Genomic DNA, 18,947 nt, shown 5'->3' with positions numbered 1-18,947 from the left:
GTATTTGGGCTTGTGAGATGTGTGCTGGATTTGGGCCTAACAACAACCAGGCCCATGGACCATTTTTTTGATACCGCTTCAATCCTAGCATTGGCTCGGGAAACCGGACACAGTTTGATGGAATTAATTAGCACACCGGTTTCATCTAAACCATGAGCCGCCCGTGGTTTTGGTATTACAGATATGCACGCCAGATACTTGTGTCCCTATCACGCATATATCTATATGTCTATATATATTGTTTCATTGGATAGAAAACTTACTCAATCTTTTCCTTCATCTCTCCCTTCCTCTTCACTATTCCAACGGTGCAGATCTAGAGGGAAGCAATGGATAGAAACACCTTGGGACATAGCAACTTATTAGAGGAATTGAAGGAATCAGTCAAGCATACGAAGGTAGGTCACTCATGTAGAAATGCAAGTTAAAACATACCGATGACTAGTAGTGAGCTTATTAACATAGAGTTCCAAACTTTCTTCATTCAGTGAATTTGATTTGATTTTTAATTGTATTTGCTCAGGGAAAACAAGAAGATAGTTTTGGAGAGACAGCAAAGAATGATCATGTTGATCATTCCGATCTAGAATCCTCAAACTTACCTGATCCAGGAAAGAAAAACGTACCAAAAGATTTGGAAGCTCTAGCTGGGGCTAAAAAGGATGTACCTGAGGAAGTGGAATTTATTGAAATGAATTCCAATGATTTAGACAATAAGATGAGGAGGAACATTGGAAAGAGAAATCGTCAAGATGATAATGGGAGTAAAACAAAGGTTAGTAACTTTATATCTCAGATATGTTTTTTTAAGATCAGATGTATATGTTTTTGTTCATATTAATGCCATATGGTTTGGCCATGTTCATTACTATAGAATATTGGGAAATGGGAAGATAGTAACCGATTAATATTCATATTGGTGAAGTTGTGATGTTTAGAAAATTAATGCTAATTTCTTATAAGTGTAAATGCATGACACGATGCCTTTCATATAGCAAGAACGTTTTTTATCTTTTGCTTGGAAAAAAATATATTGACATTTTTATATATGTATTGATATGCAGAAATCATCTAATCGTAATGTGCAAGGTCACGGTATGTATGAATATTATTTATGTTATTATGTTTTTATTTTTTCAGTTTTTTCTCTTTTGTATGTATGAAACTTAAACATATTTAACAACATTATAGGGAATCAATAACTATATTGGGCATAATGAAACCGATTTTCACTATTTTGTAATAAATTAAATGTGGCATAACTTTTGATGCTAAAAAGGTAAAATGGTGTTTTATATTTTTTTTCTATGTAGTTTACTAACCTAGTAGTACTTAACTTAGGAATTTGAACTTGTTGATGCACAAGTTTGTAGCTCTCGATGCCAATAATATTATATGAGCTTACTTTAATATGCACAGGAACTAGTAGGTCCGTGAAAGGAAGGACAACAGAACTAACTCCAGGTAATTATAGTAAAGTGGCATTTATTTATGAAAGAAACTTTGTAATTTGTCAATTCTTATCCAGTAGTAATTTCATCTAAATCGGTCTAAATTAAACATATGCAGATCCTACTGAACACGCAATGGGAAGGGGGGCAACCAGACTCACACTTCCTCACGGTTTTGTGTAGCTGTTATTGGAGGATTTGATATGTTAAGAATTAGTGTCTGCACTGAAGTTTCTGAATATTGTGCAATTGTTGCTGGAGTATGTAACTTCTTCTGAATTGGTGCCTTTGCCGATGTTTTTGAATATGCTTCCTCAGTAGCCACCTTGAGATGTTAGCATTTGGTTTTAAAGTTGTATTTTCATTGTCAAGTACTTAAGTTCTTTATTTATCAAATCAAGTAATTTTGCAAAAATGCCATCTTTGTTAGTTTCTGAGACTAGTTATTCATTTGATCAGACTAGAAATGGTAAATTATTTTATGAGTCGGTCTCTTAGCTTGATGAGAATTGTCAATTGTTACCAATTAAGCTAGTAGGATCATTGTGGTGAATCCTGCCCACATGGGGTTTTCTGCAGCCACATAGCACGTAAGGTTATGACTCGAATCTTAGTATTGAATCTCAAGAATTAATACACGCTCACATGGGTTGGTTTACCATTATATGTTCAAGGCGTGTACCCATGCCACGTAAACTTAGACCTGTCTTGTGTATGGGAACATGAGAGGGGTGTGTTAGGCCTTCACTTTTGTGTTAGGCCTTCACCTTGGAATATGAAGTCACACCAAACACCAAACATGCAACCTTCAAATGAAGTCTAGCACTTTTCAACTCTTTTTCATTTTTAATATTTTTTAGTACTTAATCTACAAGTGCTCAAAAATGAAGTCTAGCACATTTCAACTCTTTTTCATTTTCAATATTTTATTGGTACCTTGTATGCAAGTGCTCAATTATTTATCCAGCTTCCTTAGTTTTGTACAAAAGTTAGGGGCTGGTTCCATAGAATTCTAGGATCCCTCAAAAATATGCCCCACAAAGGCTCCCATAGAGAATGCTTACATGTCAGCAGTATAATGTCCTTATGTCCACTGACAACCTTGCCTTAAGGATCTTCCTTAAGGACCTTGACTGATCAACAATCTGCATGTTTTCATTGGAGAGGAAGAAATACTGGTCATACATGAAAAGTTCAGTATGAGCTAAGGCAAAAATATCAAAACGCTGCTAAAAATCATTTGATTTTTCAATACACAAAGATCGTAAGAATATGTTATCCATGGATACACAGTAAGTAAATATGTTGTCCGCCGGTACTCAGTAAGTCAAATAAAAGGAGAGAACATCACATCAAACAAAACAATGAAAATAAGACAGAGCTATTCACAACCCTTCAACTGTCCTAAAATACCGTCAATTGATTCAAAATTCAAGTTCAAACCAGCCATGAGTACTTTGCATGCTTGGCCATATTCCTAAAGATGCAAAACGTCAATCACTACACTGGATCAAGCCATCTCTGACGTGTCCAAATGCTCATGTTTAATGGGTTTGGCTTTGGTTAGAGATTAGTGGTCACTAATAACAAAAACTCACCTGTGACAGGTGAACACCCGTCTTTTGTGACGGGTGAGTAAGTCATCTCTGACGGGTGATAACTTGTCACCCGTCACAGATGAGTCATCAGTGACGTGTCATAACTTCGGTCTGTCACTGGTTACTCATCTCTGACGGGTTGTAACATACGACCCGCCACTGATGACAAAACAAGAATTACGATTTTTTTTATTTTAAATGCAACAAAAAAAAAACTCAAACTCCACAGAGAGCACCCTTACCAACTCACCTACTCAGCAAATATTGATTACTCATTGAATGTTATTATTTTGTCTATGCTTGTGTTAATCATTTAACATATATTTAACACTCTAAATGACATCAAATGAAAATATTATCAACTAAATAGCTATAGATCTTATAGTGTTCTATAACTTGTAAGTAGAGAATATCTTCATCTGATGTCATTTGAAGAATTCAAAATTTCATTTTCAAAATAGATCTCACCTTATAATGGATATTTTTTGAAAGGACATTATAATGGATCTTCGAACATGCAAACAATCTCAAATGAACATATTGTAAACTAAAATGTTGTCAATCTGGTTGAGTTCTATGACTATCATATGGGGCATGTTTCCATCCACGTCATTTGATAAAACTCAAAACTTTGTTTTTAAAAGTAGATCTCAACACTTGTAATGCATATTTAGGGATGTAAACGACCTCTAATGAAAATGATGTTAGTTATAAAGTTATATATGTCATCGAGAGCTCCAACTTTTATATAGGGCATGTCTCAATCCGAGATTTTTTTTGCAAAATTTAAAATTTTAAATTTTCACTTATCACTAACGAGTCGTAAGCAACCCCCGTCAGAGATAACAATATGTGACGTGCGGTAGTTAAAGACCTGTCAGAAATGAGTGGTCTCATTTATGGTGGTTCATAATACTATACTCGTCACTGATGACATCTGTGATGATCCATGGTTATGACCCGTCACAGATCATCTATGACGGGTTACAACTATGACCTGTCGCAAATGACCTCACATCTGTGATCGGTCCTCATATGATGAGTCACGTTGACCCATCACAGATGGCCCGTCACTGATACCCGTCACGTTAGTAAGAGATCCCGTTGGCCAACGTGGCGACCGGTCAGGCATGGTGGCGGCAAAGGAAGACGACGACAATCAATGGCGGTGGAGTGCGAGGTGGCGTATGACGAGGATGCGGACTAGTGGTAGGACGGTGGCGGTGCCCGGTGTTGTCCGTCAAAGCTTCGTTGTGACCCACATGTATCAAGACAGTGGCAAGGCAAGCTCAACACCGATAGCCAGGCCTCTGGTGATGACAACCGAAGCACGTCTGACCATGGTGTCTCAGTGGAGTGTAATCCAAGGTCGGCGCCCATTCGTCCTATCCACCTCCCACCATGGCCCCAAGCGTGTCGTCGAGGGTTAATAGCGGAAGTTGCCTGTCCTCTGCATTGAGTCCAATGATGGCGGCGACATGTATTTTTGTCCTCGTCGTCATCGACCGTTTCCCGCAACAGCACCGCAATCGATGGCATCTCTAAGAGCAAGACTAATAATACAGCCGATCTATTGGCTATAAAATTTTTTATAGCTTTCTCTTAGTCTATCCATATAATAGTTAGCTCTTTATAATTAATACAGGGTCCATTTGTCTCTCTCACAGAGTTTCTTGGTTCTTGTGTCCAAGCCGGCTATAAGTTTACAGCCCGTTTTTCCTCTCTCTCCTCTCTTCTCTTCTCTACCTCAGCATTTAGCTAGCTAATAGCCTACTATTATACTTATACTTGCTCTAACAGTGACAGCGAGCAGCCAGGCAGCCAACACGGAGCCAACCCAGCAGCGTGGTCGGTCCGGCAGTGGCGGCACGTGCTCCCGGTGTGGCTCCGACGAGGGAGTGGTTCCCGAACCGGGTTCAGTCCCAAAGAAAGGCATCCCGATCAATTTTTCGATTAGAACACATGTTTTTCTTCCAGTTTTCATCTTAAAGCAATAAATGAATATAGATCTAAAGCAGGAAACTTCTCTACTGCTAGATCAGAAGCAGTAAAAACAAATCTACTGCTATTATAGCTTGAACAACATGATGAAATGCAAGAAAACCTAATAATGTACTAATTGCAACCAACAAATTTTTACCGTAGATTGATCTGCGCAATAGGACTTGAAGCAGTGGCGAGTCGATTGCGGTGACGAGGAAGCATATGTAGCCGTAGCTGCCCCATCAACATTACTCCAACGGTAGAGCTGCTAATAACGTGTTGTGGAATGACTACATTGACGGATCGCCCAAATCCGCTCCCTTCACTCCTGTAGAAGATGAGACGCCCAGTAGATGTAGAAGCTCGTATCACATCTCAATAAATCACACCATAAGAGATAACAACACGAGATGTAGGGGTTGAGCTTTGTTTTTATTATCAATCATTATGTGTATAATGATAGGCTATTTACAGGTAGAGGGAGGCTTAGAGATAAGAACAAATTTATGTCTAAAATTGGTTCTGATTGGTTTATAAGAAAATAGTATTTATCTCCTCTTAGAGATAATATTCGTAACGGATAGGATATTAGGAGAGCTAAGTGGTAATAGCGGTCTAGTGGCTGCGCTATGCTTTGAGCCTTTGTTGTTATGACCATCCCATCCCATTCACAAAAGTTTTCCAACCCCTTTCACAAAAGTAACATTGCAAGCCAGCAGGAAACTAACCAAAAAAGGTAATTAATATTTTTTTTTACATTCAGATAGAGATGCATATTTCTGTTGGACTTTCTACCAAAGGCTGGATCTACTGTTTACAAAAGGTCTTCGGCCTTAAAGACTTAAACCACGGATAATCTTTGTTGCTCTTGATCAGTCCTGCAGCTGTACTCCAAAGTTATCTTTCAAATCTTATGATATTTGAAAAAAAAAGTTTGCATTTACGGTTAATTTATTCAGTATTTTTTTTGTTCGTGCCTCAATTTGTATTTTTACTCAAGAGTTCGTATTTCTTAGAGCTGTCTACTCCAAATATTTCTTGGAGCTATATTAGTCTATTAAAATTGTATTAGATAGTTCAGTACTACTTCTATAGAGCCCTATATTCGTGATTTTGTTTTTTATATTAAAACATAAAATTAGAAAATAGGATAGCTCATAATCACTGAAGTGGCACTCGAGAGGTTCACAGAAATTAGAAATCATGTGATGCACACAAAAGAATTTATATACATGCGACAAAAAGAACAAAAGTTGATGCAAATGGACAAAAATATTATGGAGAATAGAATGAACAGAGTATAAGAAGAACTTATGACAAACATGATGCTTTCTAGCCTCCTATATATGTTGTCTCTTATGGTGGAACCTATCTATACAGATTTAAGTTTCAGAATTAACACGAGTATTCATAAAGTATTCATATTTATGGTTAATTTATTCTATCAGTGATAGGGACTTTGTCATATGTCGACCTAATTTTTTGAGGTGTTTATAGGGGTGTTTGTACACGCATATATACGAGCATCTATGTCTGTTACGTGCTCTGAAGTTTTATTTCAAACTAGGAAGGTAGCCCGCGTGAATACGCGGACATGCGTCGTACGCTAAGTTTGAGACATTTGTAAGAGCAAACTATTAACCGAAGAACATTTATCATGATTTCTCCGTAAAATGTTTTAGTAGGCGTTAATTGCTTTTATAATTTTTTAGCCTATTAGCTTTATATTATATCATATTTAAGTAATACTATCTATAAACAATTATTTATAATCTTTTTCATCATTTGAAAAGAAGGTAGACTTATTTTCTTTAGAAAACATGTCAACGAAAAGTAAGTGTAAAGTAAAAGTAAGGTGTTTTTTAATTGCATATATGTTATCATGGTTTATTCGAGGATGAATTGGGTGGGACATGAACCTCCATTAAATGTATGGGTTTATATAGCCTAATATGATAGATGTAGTTTGACAGCCAGTCCATCTATGAACATTTCATGTAGAGTGGGTCAGAGGTTCCACGCAAGCTAACGTGAATACAATAACAACGAAATATAATTGCGCAATAATACTTTTGAAATGTGATGTACCATGAATACACGCTTTTTTCTTCTTATATAAGATAGTTATAATGGTTAGAAATAATAGTTCCACCGGTTTAAAAGTCATAGGAGTATTCCAGAAATATAGCTTAAATATTATGGTTGTTTTAATATCGAACATTATTACGAAGTGAATGTAGCTCAACTGGTTAGATTCTTTATGGTGGAACTTGCCCACTCGGGTGCAAGTCCTAGACTTGACAAATTCTTTCAATGGTAGGTGACGTATCCGTCGACAGTAATGTTCGTGGCGACCTCGTCAATGTCAAAAATATGTCAGTCTAATCTCTCAGAAGTACTCATAAGGGTATATGCATGTGTGTGGTGGAACTTGCCCACTCGGGTACAAGTCTTAGACTTGACAAATTCTTTCAATGGTAGACGACGTACCAATCGACAGCGAGGTGCGTGGCGACTTCGTCAATGTCAAAATATGTCAGCCTAATCTCTCAGAAGTACTCAGATGAGTATATGCATGTATGCATTAATAGGGGGTGTGTGTGCGCGCTGTGAGTTTTTGCGTTTGTACTTAGTTTCTAAAAAATATCAAACATTATTTATTGTTTCTCTTTTAATTTAAGAGATAAAACAATAGGGAGTGGACGACAGTATTGTGTACATGGGAGGGTGAGGAGGTGGTGAAGATTTTATTTTTCTATTTTTCTAAATGATTTAAGTGAAAGCTGATGATGGGGTGTTTCATTTTTTCTAAGAATTTCTATGGTTTTTCCTTTTTTTTATAGGAGGTGACCCATGGCAACTTAAGATTTTTTTTTAAAAAAATAGATCTAATAGTTAAAAATAATAGATACGTCAATTTAATTACTATTTATTACAATTTTACGACATATTATACGGTGATTTATTAGCGCTCTAGAGCGTGTTTAATTGATTTTTGTTACGTACAATGAATGATTTAGTATAACATAATACATAATACATATGTACAATTAATTTTCACTTGTTATTTAGTTGCCATGTTAACTTCTATGTAGTAAAATATAGTTAATGTGATCTTATTTATTTATTTATTTATTTATAAATAAAACTATAAATATTTATAAAAAAACATACTTTTTTTTATACCCGGATGGTATGGAATAAAAGTACAAAGCCACTGGCAAGTATATCTATGTACCATATACTAAAAGATCATTAAATACTGTCTAATAGTCATTTAAATGATAGCATAGAATATATTATAGAGCACTTACGTAGAAGATCGTGTGGCACTCTTGGATTGGATTGTTTCCTCTAACTGGCAGAACTGCATTTTTCGATCAATCACAAATAAAGATATAAAATTATAATTGTTGTGGTAGCTAGAGTCAAAAGCCGACCTTAACCAAATATGTCATTTTGGATATGTATTGGGAGTGACAACATAAAATAAACATCGATTGTGCCAATATAGAGCTCGAGGGGCATTGAATGTATGTACATACGTACACCATAGCCCAACATCCACCCCCTCCGCCTCATTCATCCCCTCTCCAAATGTACTGTCTCTCATGTTTTTATCATATATTAGTCAGGAACCCTAATTTATTATAATATTTTAAAATAAATAGCTATTTTTTATCGACTTATGTCGTTGGACCATTATTAACTATGTTTGAACTTCTTAAATAAATATGTTATTTTTGGGTTATATTCTAACTATTTTCATATCATTTAAATAATTATTAGAAAATATGAAAAAAAAACCAATGATATATACTTTACCTGTTGAAAATATTTTTGGTGAATTTTCTTTACATCTATGTATAATGTAGGATTTATTGCTATTGAAATACCAACCAAACAGTTTCGAAAAATTCCAAAATGATTTGAGAATGTTAATCTCACACAAATTAAAATTTAAATTGGATCTACTTAAAAAACACAACTAAATTACATGGTTTGCATTTTTACATAGTTCAAATTACAGTTGTATATTTATTAAGTAATATTTTATACCATAAAGTATATAGTTTGATGCGGGTTTTTTTTTGAAAAATTGTTATGGAGTTAATTAATACATGTTGATTTCATTTGCTGCATTGTATTTTAATTATGTATTTTTATTAGTAAGATGAATAATCAAACATATGCTCAAAAGTCAATAGCGAAAAAAGTAATATAAAAATATTTAGGAGTACCCTAGGTAAAAAAAATAAAAGTGGGGTGAATGGGAATAGAAAAAAGAGTAAATTTCACAAAACTACACGTTTTATGGTCCAAGTTAACAGGATGCCACGTCCTCATTCTAGGTGGAACAACCACGTCATCTCACAGGTGAATCCATTCATTGATAGTGTGGTTTTGTGAAACTACACTAACAAAATATATGTACTTGAATGCCAATTATCAAAGTGTGTGTGATTTTTTGTAATTTGGACCACAAAACGTGCAAGGAGAGGAGAGGAAGGGAGGTTTTAATCTAATCTAATGGTGCAAAATAATGGATCCACCAGTTTAAATGAAAATTGAGGGCCAGATGTTTCCCATCTATTAAAACGCCACGTGGCGGTTTAGGAACGTTTGTAGAAAGTTTAATGGACTTTTAGTATATAATATTAGATAGATTTAACTAAATTTATTTATATTTGTGAAGTTATATATTTTATTTTTATATTGTAGAAATAATATATTAAAGACCATTGATTTTTATGGATGTATGTTTTTTCTGTCTTTTTCAATATATGTGCATTTTTTTCTTCTAGCGAAGAATAGGAAAGCTTTATCGTTTTGTTTTCAGTCACGTGCGTTTGTACGTACGGAAAGACAAGAAATAGCGTTTGCATTGTGTAGCGCTGGTACGTTATAAACATGAGAAAATTATTTTTTTTAATAATAGATCTAATTTAATGGTGTAAAATAACGGGTCCACCAATTTAAGTGAAAATCAACGGTGAGATTATATAGTGCCATGTGGCGACTTAGGAGCGTTTGTAGGGGTACACGTGGTGGCTTGACAGCAATCAACGGTGAGATTATATAGTGCCATGTGGCGACTTAGGAGCGTGTTTAGGAGTATACGTGGTGGCTTGAGAGCGTTTGTAGGAAGTTTAATGGACTTTTAGTATATAATAGATAGATAGATGGATGGATGGATAGATAGATAGATGGTAAAAAAATATAGGAAGCATCTAGTCACTTACCCAAATAATTAACATGTCTCTTTGCAACTTAAGACTCAAGAAACTGTGCGCTATGAATAGACTAATTTAATTAAGCAAACAATCCCACAATATATAGTATCTTACTAAAACATAAGCATCTTGTGCAAATTGTCAAAACACCGCCCAACAACTTTGCAAGCGAAGAAAACAACTTTTTTGGACGCAAACGTAAGCCACTAAGATCGACAAGAACGTCAATAAGTCATCGCATTGTCTCCTTCAGGATCTTTTTGTTTGAGCAATTTTTGACAATGCAGTTTCGTGTACCGCTACATATTTTAAGCTAGTCCATCCATCCCTCATGTGAAAATATATGTCTACTACACCCAACGACAATGACTCTATTAGGAACAGATGAAGGTTTGAAGAAATTTTGTGGGAAAAATTTAACTAACAAATTAACCAATAAAGTTCCTGGTTTTCCAAGAAAGTCTTGGGTAATTAGCGAAGCAAATGAAAAATTCACTTTAAATGGGCATGCAAACACCATTTTTAGTATTCTCTCTATCATATAACACGCAACTACCACGAATAAAAAAACCAAGAAATAATTATTATCACCTATTTATTTAAATCATCTTAGTAAATGCATATACGATGATACACCTAATAAGATTAGGGATATCTGGAGGGTAGATGATTTAGAAAAAGTATTTAAAAGGAGAAAGTATATTTATGCACGTTTTCTATTAGTAGAACATTGGAAAAAATAGTTGTGACATATATTTTGAAATAAATAGAGCACTAAAATTAGGCTCCTTTGGAACATACTCTCTCCGTTTCACAATATAAGTCATTCTAGCATTTTTCACATTCATATTGATGGTAATGAATTTAGATAGATATATATGTATAGATTCATTAACAACAATATCAATCTGGAAAATACTAAAATGACATACATTGTGAAACGGAGGGAGTATATAATAATTATAAATGATTTTCACATAAACTAGTTCAAGTTCTGTGAAGTTACTCCAAACGTTCTTCATTCCCAGGGAGGCCTTGGGTTTTGTTTTGGTCTCCTTTACTAAATTTTTATGAAAAAAAAGGCGCACGTGGCAGAGCCTAGCAAATTGATATGTCTATGACACGTGGGGTAATATTAAAATAACAAAGTTTGGCATGCTTAGAAAATGTGCACTACTACAATAAAGGTTTTCCTGGACACCGGGCCCTTTTGTTTCCAGGCAGACCAAAACTGGAACCGCACGGGAAAAAGAAGAGAACGGCGCCGGTCTGTCATCCGCATGGGAAAATGGATTTTCCCGTGCAGGCGTCTTAAGAGAACCGCACGGGATAATCTGCATTATCCCGTGCGGGCGACTAAAGAGGGCCGCACCGAAAAATCTATTTTCGCATGCTTTTTAAGTTGACCGCATAGAAAAATACCCTTCCACTTTTCCCTCTCACCCATTTCAAATTTTACAATCTATCCCTTCTTTTTTTTTCCTTTTTATTCTCTCTCTCCTTTACACTCCTCGATCTCCTCCCCATCTGCCTCTTTACTCTCCTTCCCACCCCTCTATGTCCTCTGTCTCTCTTTGCCTCTTTCCTCTCCTCCCCTCCTCAGTCCCCACCGATCGAGCACCGCTGCCCCCGCCACCGACGGCGCGGGAGGCGGCGCGGCGGCTGCTGGCAGAGGCACGGCGGCGGCTCCGCGAGTGAACGACTACGACGAGGCGCGACGCCGATGACGAGGCGCGGCGGTGGGCGCTACAACGACGACGAGGAGGCGCCGCCGCCCCGGATCCAGGAGCGGCGAGCCCGGGCGGCGGCGGCGGGCGCGACGACGACCGGGCGGCGCCGGCGCGGATCCGACCGGAGCGGCGAGCTCGGGCGGCGGCGGCGTGGTTCTCGCGGCGTTGGGCGCGGCAACGACGACGACGAGCAGCGCCAACACGGGATAATCCGGCTAGGGTTAGGTTTTTTTTTATTTTTTCGTTTTTTTTCCGTGCGGTTCGCATTATTTGATTATCCCGTGCGGTCCACTTAACCCGACCGCACGGGAAAATGATTATCAACCCGACCGCACGGGAAAATGATTATCCTGTGTGGTTGGACTACCGCACGTAAAAATTTTCATTTTTTCAGACGACTGTCTCCGGACAGGCAAAATCCCCGCTCGGAAAAATGAATTTGACCGTCCGGAAAAATAGTTCATGTAGTAGTGGTGGTTTTCACTAAACACTGGCCAAAGAAAAGTGTCGCGATGTTTAAAACAAACTTTAATTTTCAAGTTCCTCATTACGTGGACGCTAATGTAATAGCACATGACCTCATTCGAGAAAATAGAGGAACATTGTAAATTGAGATGAACACCAAAGAAGTGTTCTTTCAAGGATACTAAATCAAACGGATAAACAAACCAAGATGAAAATTTTAAAAAACGAAAAGTACTGTCAAATTACTATTCAAATTATCAACCGTAACCATAAATTTAAAAATTAAATATTGTACATGTTCTCATCGTTTACTTGTCTTATCAACTTATCAACCGTAGGTAAACTTTAATTTTAAAACTTAATTTTATTGATTTTGTGATTCTTCGTTGTACTTTTCAGCATTTAGAACACAGATATAAGACTTTTAGACACAAATTATTTGTATAGCTCTGTTTATTTTTCTAACGGCCTATCGACCGTAGAGAAAGCTACAATGAGAATATAACTAGTACAAATTAATGGGACTTTTCAGTTTTGTTTAGTACTCCTACTACTACTATATAATGTCAGGCGAACTAACTGGATCGTGCCAAAATCGAATACTCAAGTAGTTACACGTTGTTGGCTGTCAGGTGTCTCCCGTTCCTGTGGCTGATGGAAGATGTGAGACCAACACCACAACGTTGTGGTGTGTACGGAGTGGTCTTCTCGTCTTCGTGCCGTCTCCAATGCTGTCGCGACAGAAAGGCAGAGCTAGCACGGTAGCCACAACCTAGGCCGGCTGGGCAGGACCAACAAGCAAATCATGGTGTCCAGAAATTTTCAGCATCACTGATGGCGATGCGATGCTAACACTGCTGGAAAAAGGGGCTTTACCCGCGTTTGGTAACCCCTATATTTTTAGTTATGTAACCGGAACCACGATCCGAGATTAAAGATATCCATCTTCAATCTCGGCTAAAATAACTGGGACTAAAAATCCTAAAGATGATAGTCCCGGCTAAAGTTTATTTCATTTTTCTTCATTGTTTTTATAGTTTGCACCTATTGATTTTGACCAAATCCCAGCAAATCATAAAAAATATGCACAATAGAATCATCCACAATTCACATGTCCATTAACGGAATCATCCACAATCCAAAATCATTCACAGATCATCCACAAAATCATCCTAATCTAAAAAAAAAATCTACAGATCATTGATAAAATGTAAAAAAAAGAATCATCACAGGCGCCGGCACTGTCTGGCCGTCGTTGCCCGCCTGCAGCCGCCCGGCCGCCGCCATTGCCTCGTGCGCCGCAGCCACTGCCCGGCCTCCCCTCCCACCAAATTTCGCAAAGGGGAGGCCGTCGCCCACCGTCGCCAGAGGAGTGGGGAATGGAGGGAGAGGAGAGGAGATAACACCAACTGAGATTAAAAATAAATGGGGTCTCACATGTTTTTGAACCAGGACTAAAAATAATCTTTAGTCCCGACTGATGTTACCAACCGGGACTAAAGATTAAAAAGTTCTAGTGGGCTTTTTAACCGGGACTAAAAATCTTTTAAGTTCTGGTTCCTATTGGAACATGACTAATGTGATTTTTTGGCAACCCATCAAAGATCACTTCTCCAGTAGTGTAACTTCACGACAAAAAACACTTCCAACTCAAGTTTGTAGTACTAGCAATTTATTTTTCGAGCGAACCAGCACTCAGACGCAAGAAAAAGTTACAATACTATCACCCCTAAAGATTATAGTTAAAAAATGGAAAAAAATGCATCATCACCACACACTGATGTCGCTATCCCACACAATCGAGGAAGGGACTAGCACTAATCCAGACACTGCTAAGCATGACCGGCTGCCACTGGACTAACGAAAGAGCTATAGGTGCACCCCCAACGCCTACTAGAAACAACTGAGCATATGCTCCTAGACGTTGCCGGAGGATGGTTGGAGGGACAAAGGGTGAGAGAGAAGAAAGATCCTTCTCCGTCGTTAGGACGACCCGCCACCATGCAAGGGCTTCACCCAAACTGTTTGAGTGCAGTTTTAGCAACAAAGATTCCTACTAGCCGACATTGGCAGGGAGAAATACAACACAAAAGCATTGTCGCCATCCGTCGAGGTCTCAAGGAGATCCAAGACAAGACTATCACCCGGTTGCCCCATTAGAGAGGGAGAGGGATGTCTCGACAATGCCCCCAAGAGGGAAAACAACGCCTAAGGTGCCACTGTTCTCGACGAGCAAGACCGGGCTACGCTTTTGCCTATCACCTACCCATATCGATATGCAACTACTGTAAATTTTGGCGTTAACATGCTCCAATGCTCTAGTGACATCCACTTACCGTCAGCACATCAACACTACTGTATCGAAGCCTACCGCTAGCCATCTTCCGCTTAACCCCACATGCTAGCATGGCCCACACATTGTCCCTGTTGCAGGCCTCCACCTCGGGGGTCATCATTGCCAGCCACCCCCAAGCACCGTATGTCACGCTGCCACCCAAGGAAGGGCGCCGTAGTACCCCAGCCCACCAAGCCAGCCGCATGCTACGCCACCTTCATGGTTGTTCACGCCTTTCCTCCAGCCGCACCATGCCGCCTCACTCCATGGCTGCACGCTGCCTTATCTTCACAGCCTCCTAAATCCGTAGAGCCTGCGCACGCTTACCGTCATGTTGTCGCCTGCTCCCCCGGTAAACCCTAGTGAGAAATGCCACCGAGGCACCAAATCTGGCCTCCGTCCGCCCCCTCGCTCCGTTTCCATGTTGCCTTCACCGCCCACGCGCTAAAGGCTGGGAGAAGCCCCCATTGTCCCTGTCGGCTATTTTGCCCACGGGCACGGCAACCACAGCCCGCACACTGCCAACGTGAGCGCGGGCCCTTTAGATCCACGCCTCCGCCGTCTCTGATCCGTTGCGCATACTCCAGATCCATGTCACTGCCTATCCTTCTCTTTTGGGAGAGAGGGTGAGTCTTGTGGATTCTTCCCCTCAATGGCGCGCCACTCTGGCCGACACCATTATTCGTGTGCCGCCCTCATCATCACGTCCATTTCAGGCGCTAGAGGAACGGGCTATAGCCTCGCCGCCGCCATTGATCTTGGCGCGCCATGTGGTTTATGGCAGCTCGCTCTGGCGGCAGCGAGGCCACGGAGGGAGGGATGGCGGTGGCGACGGCAGCTAGGGTTTGGGTGCGCTCCCGAGCCACCCATACGGGAGCGGCATGGGGCGGGGTTGCCGCTTTGGACTTTGTAGTAGCAATTTTTGGTGGTAGTAAAATATCACTTCTGTTCATTATTGAATTGGCTGCGAACTAGACACCAAAGCTGTTGTAATGGAATACTCCGCTGATTTGTCACCACGAAACGAAAGGATTTTCTCTCATGTTAATTATTTATTATGTCAGTCTAGTATTTTGGATGTGCTCATAAGTGTAGGATGTGCATGTATTCAGGGGATTAATACACACACGTGCGTTGGAAGTGCCTTAAAAGAAAATTCACCACCCTAACATTGTTTTTTTTAATTTAGATGGATGTTATAATGTACATTAGTATATGAAATATGTGCATGCACAGCATGAGTGTGTCCTAGATTGTACTTTAAAAGGTTCACAAAGCTTAAATTTAGTACGAAACTTATTTGTCACCCGCACAGTTATATATTATATACATACTCAAATTGTGAAACCGTACGTATCTATAAACAATTCGAAAACATCGAGTTGTCATTAAAAAAACAAATTGTGACATTTAACAAATTTGAGTATGAATATTTTGGACAAAATAGATATTTGTAATCTTTCTTTAATATAATAAGAAACCCTAAGAATATGCGACAGCCGGCTCGATTTGTCAGCAAGCACATCACTGGAGACACCGTGCTGATTCTTCTTTAGTTTAATTTTCCGATTCGTCGACACAACAAAGCAACGATACAAAGTGAGCTTAATTTAACGCAATCTTGGAACATCAATCAACTGTACTAATCTATATTTTAATACATCACCCACAGAAATGAACGTTCGACAGCATCCATTTTTTTTAAATGTTTTTCTATATATCTATTTTGTCCAGCAAGATTAACGATTCCGTATGAAACCGTACCTATCCATAAACATCAAGTTGTCATTAAAAAACAATTACAATCCGTACGTCAAGTTTATTAAGTTTCTACCAGTTGACTGTAGCATTTTACCATTGTATACTTTAAGTTCACTGTATGAGTTAACCTCTCAAGTAAATTGCAGCTATTGGTGCTTGGCAAAGGACGTGTTTTGTGGTGTCCTGCAATTATAATAATACTCCTAGTTCAACAAATATCAGCAAATAATTAGGATTGCTTCGATAGTGAAATGCTTCTAAAAATTCACACGAAGACATCATCAATATAACTGCTCCGGTAACATCATCAATAATATTACTCTGCTAAAGGAGAACGTTGACCAAACTAATTGAACCAGAGATTTTGGTAGAACTGTTTTTAACAATTATACCCACCAAAGCATCATCTTAAGAGGGTTTTCCTTTTTCCCCCATATATATTGTCTGATGCTTAATTATTTGGGAATAATTATTCTTCCTTAGTTGTGCGAAAAAGGTTTGCTCATCTACCTATAGTTAATTTGATCAGAATTATTATTTAGACATAAAAATGCACTGTCCCTTTTTTATTATTAATAAGATGCACTACCGTTAGAATTCACAATAGTAAGTCCGTCATGCCTTCAAAAAGGAATTAGTACTACTCACATTATCATTATCGTGTTTAATAAACGATATCAGGTAAATGGGTTTTACATAAGGGAGGAGGTATCAGAGATAACTAGATAACACCCAGCGCTTTGCTGCATGATATATGAATGAATGAATGAATGTTAAATATTGTGGTAATGAGATATGAATGTATGTTAACTATAGCGGAAATGATGTAGGATGATGATTCGATATGTTTGCAGCTTAAGTTCTAGTATAATAAATTATAGACGATGTGGCATACGGTAAAAAATCTAGAATAAAAATTACCATGTATCCCATACCTACTTAGGAACACCGAACACATATATAACATTCTTATACGCTGATTATTGTGAATTAATATTGAAGTTGCAGATTTTACCCGGTGTTCTAAGCAGCACAAAGTGGAATCGCCCCTGGCGGCATGCTTACATTAGCTTCCATGGATATATACATCATATATATTAAGATTGGTTGTAACCATGTAAAATGTATAATATTTGTATATTATAATTACAATTAACATGACGAAAAGTTCAATGAGCCTCATTTTCTTACGCACCATATTTTAAATTTGTTCCTCAATCACGGCCCTGCTCACTGTTTGAACGGAAAATGATAGAGATATAAATCTATATACTGACAACAAACCACGGCCCACATGATTGTTGCTATATTCCTATCAAAATAATTTGTGTTAGTGACCAAATGAAGAGAACTTTCAATATGAAGTCTCTTTCAATAAATAGCTTTACTAATCATTTTTGATAAATATGAACAATCCTAAACTAAAGGTTAGTAATCCAATGATCAGCTAATAGCTGGCCCCAACTTCGACAACTTTATGCCCATATAAACAAAGTGTCAACCAGAAGATCTTTCATCTTTTCATCCCTCAATCTTGATATCTTTAACTCCACGATCTTGGCATTTTTTTACTGCAGTTTTCTGAACAAATATTTCAGGCCATGACACTTCTAACACACATTCTTTACTTCTTTTACCAAATACCGCCGTCAACTTTCTCTTCCCTCTTTCCCCAGAAAAAAAAAACTTTACCTCCGCTCTCCCTTCAGTTCACTATCCCATGTTTATAATTTGAATGTTAAACTTAATTTGGAATTATACTGTGTGTTTCTTCTTTGTTTTGTTTTTAGTGTTAATTTTTAAACCGCTAAGAGTAGAAAAAAATAAAAGCCCTCCTCTAAAATTTCCTTTTTGTCTTGTTTATTTTTTATGCTTATAAGTCGAAGCCAACCAATGTTAGATTACATATAATACTTAGTAGTGAACAATATCTTAAAAAAGTAAGTAAGAAACGTTGATAACATATTACTCTTTGTCTTATAATATAATAGATTTTGAAGAGATGTGACACGTTACAGTACTACGAATATGGACAGGACTTAGGATGTGTCACGTAACTTCAAAATCACTTATATTATGAGAGGGGGAGTATTAAGAAAATTGATAGTTTTAGAAGCATATGACACGAATAATTTGGTGACGATCTGCCCCCATCCTATGAGCCCATTCGAAGGAGCTAGTCGCGAAAAATGCCAACATTAGACTGATGGAATACTACGTATCATCATCATCCTAAAGCAAGAGAGGAAGAGATCAAAATTGTGTGCGTGAGTGGCTTGCCCTCTGTTTGTTGTGACCAGAAAAAAAAAAAACACTAACAAATTCAGACTTGCGGAAACTTCTTCCACAAATACCACCGACCAGGCCCTACCAGCCACTCACTCAGCTGG

General features: G+C 38.1%; 1 protein-coding gene across 1 annotated transcript; it reads left to right on the top strand.

Annotated features, from left to right (window-relative positions):
- Positions 1–329: 329 nt before the first annotated feature.
- Positions 330–1,634, top strand: LOC127784018 (uncharacterized). Its single transcript, XM_052311195.1, has 5 exons — positions 330–398; positions 524–775; positions 1,065–1,095; positions 1,420–1,464; positions 1,570–1,634. The coding sequence occupies exons 1-5, from the start codon at positions 330–332 to the stop codon at positions 1,632–1,634; spliced, it is 462 nt and encodes a 153-aa protein (XP_052167155.1).
- The last annotated feature ends 17,313 nt before the right edge of the window (positions 1,635–18,947 follow it).

The sequence above is a fragment of the Oryza glaberrima genome, chromosome 9, assembly GCF_000147395.1.
Source record: "Oryza glaberrima chromosome 9, OglaRS2, whole genome shotgun sequence".
In the NCBI taxonomy this organism is placed as follows: Eukaryota; Viridiplantae; Streptophyta; class Magnoliopsida; order Poales; family Poaceae; genus Oryza; species Oryza glaberrima.
The sequence above is the reverse complement of the archived record's forward strand: the minus strand, read 5'-3'. Positions and strand labels throughout refer to the sequence as shown.

Bases quoted from the DNA above. Each gene is read 5' to 3' on its own strand.
- LOC127784018 (XM_052311195.1), top strand. From the start codon at position 330: ATGGATAGAAACACCTTGGGACATAGCAACTTATTAGAGGAATTGAAG. The intron at 1,096-1,419 runs GTATGTATGAAT...TAATATGCACAG, and splicing joins TCGTAATGTGCAAGGTCACG to GAACTAGTAGGTCCGTGAAA. The intron at 1,465-1,569 runs GTAATTATAGTA...AAACATATGCAG, and splicing joins GACAACAGAACTAACTCCAG to ATCCTACTGAACACGCAATG.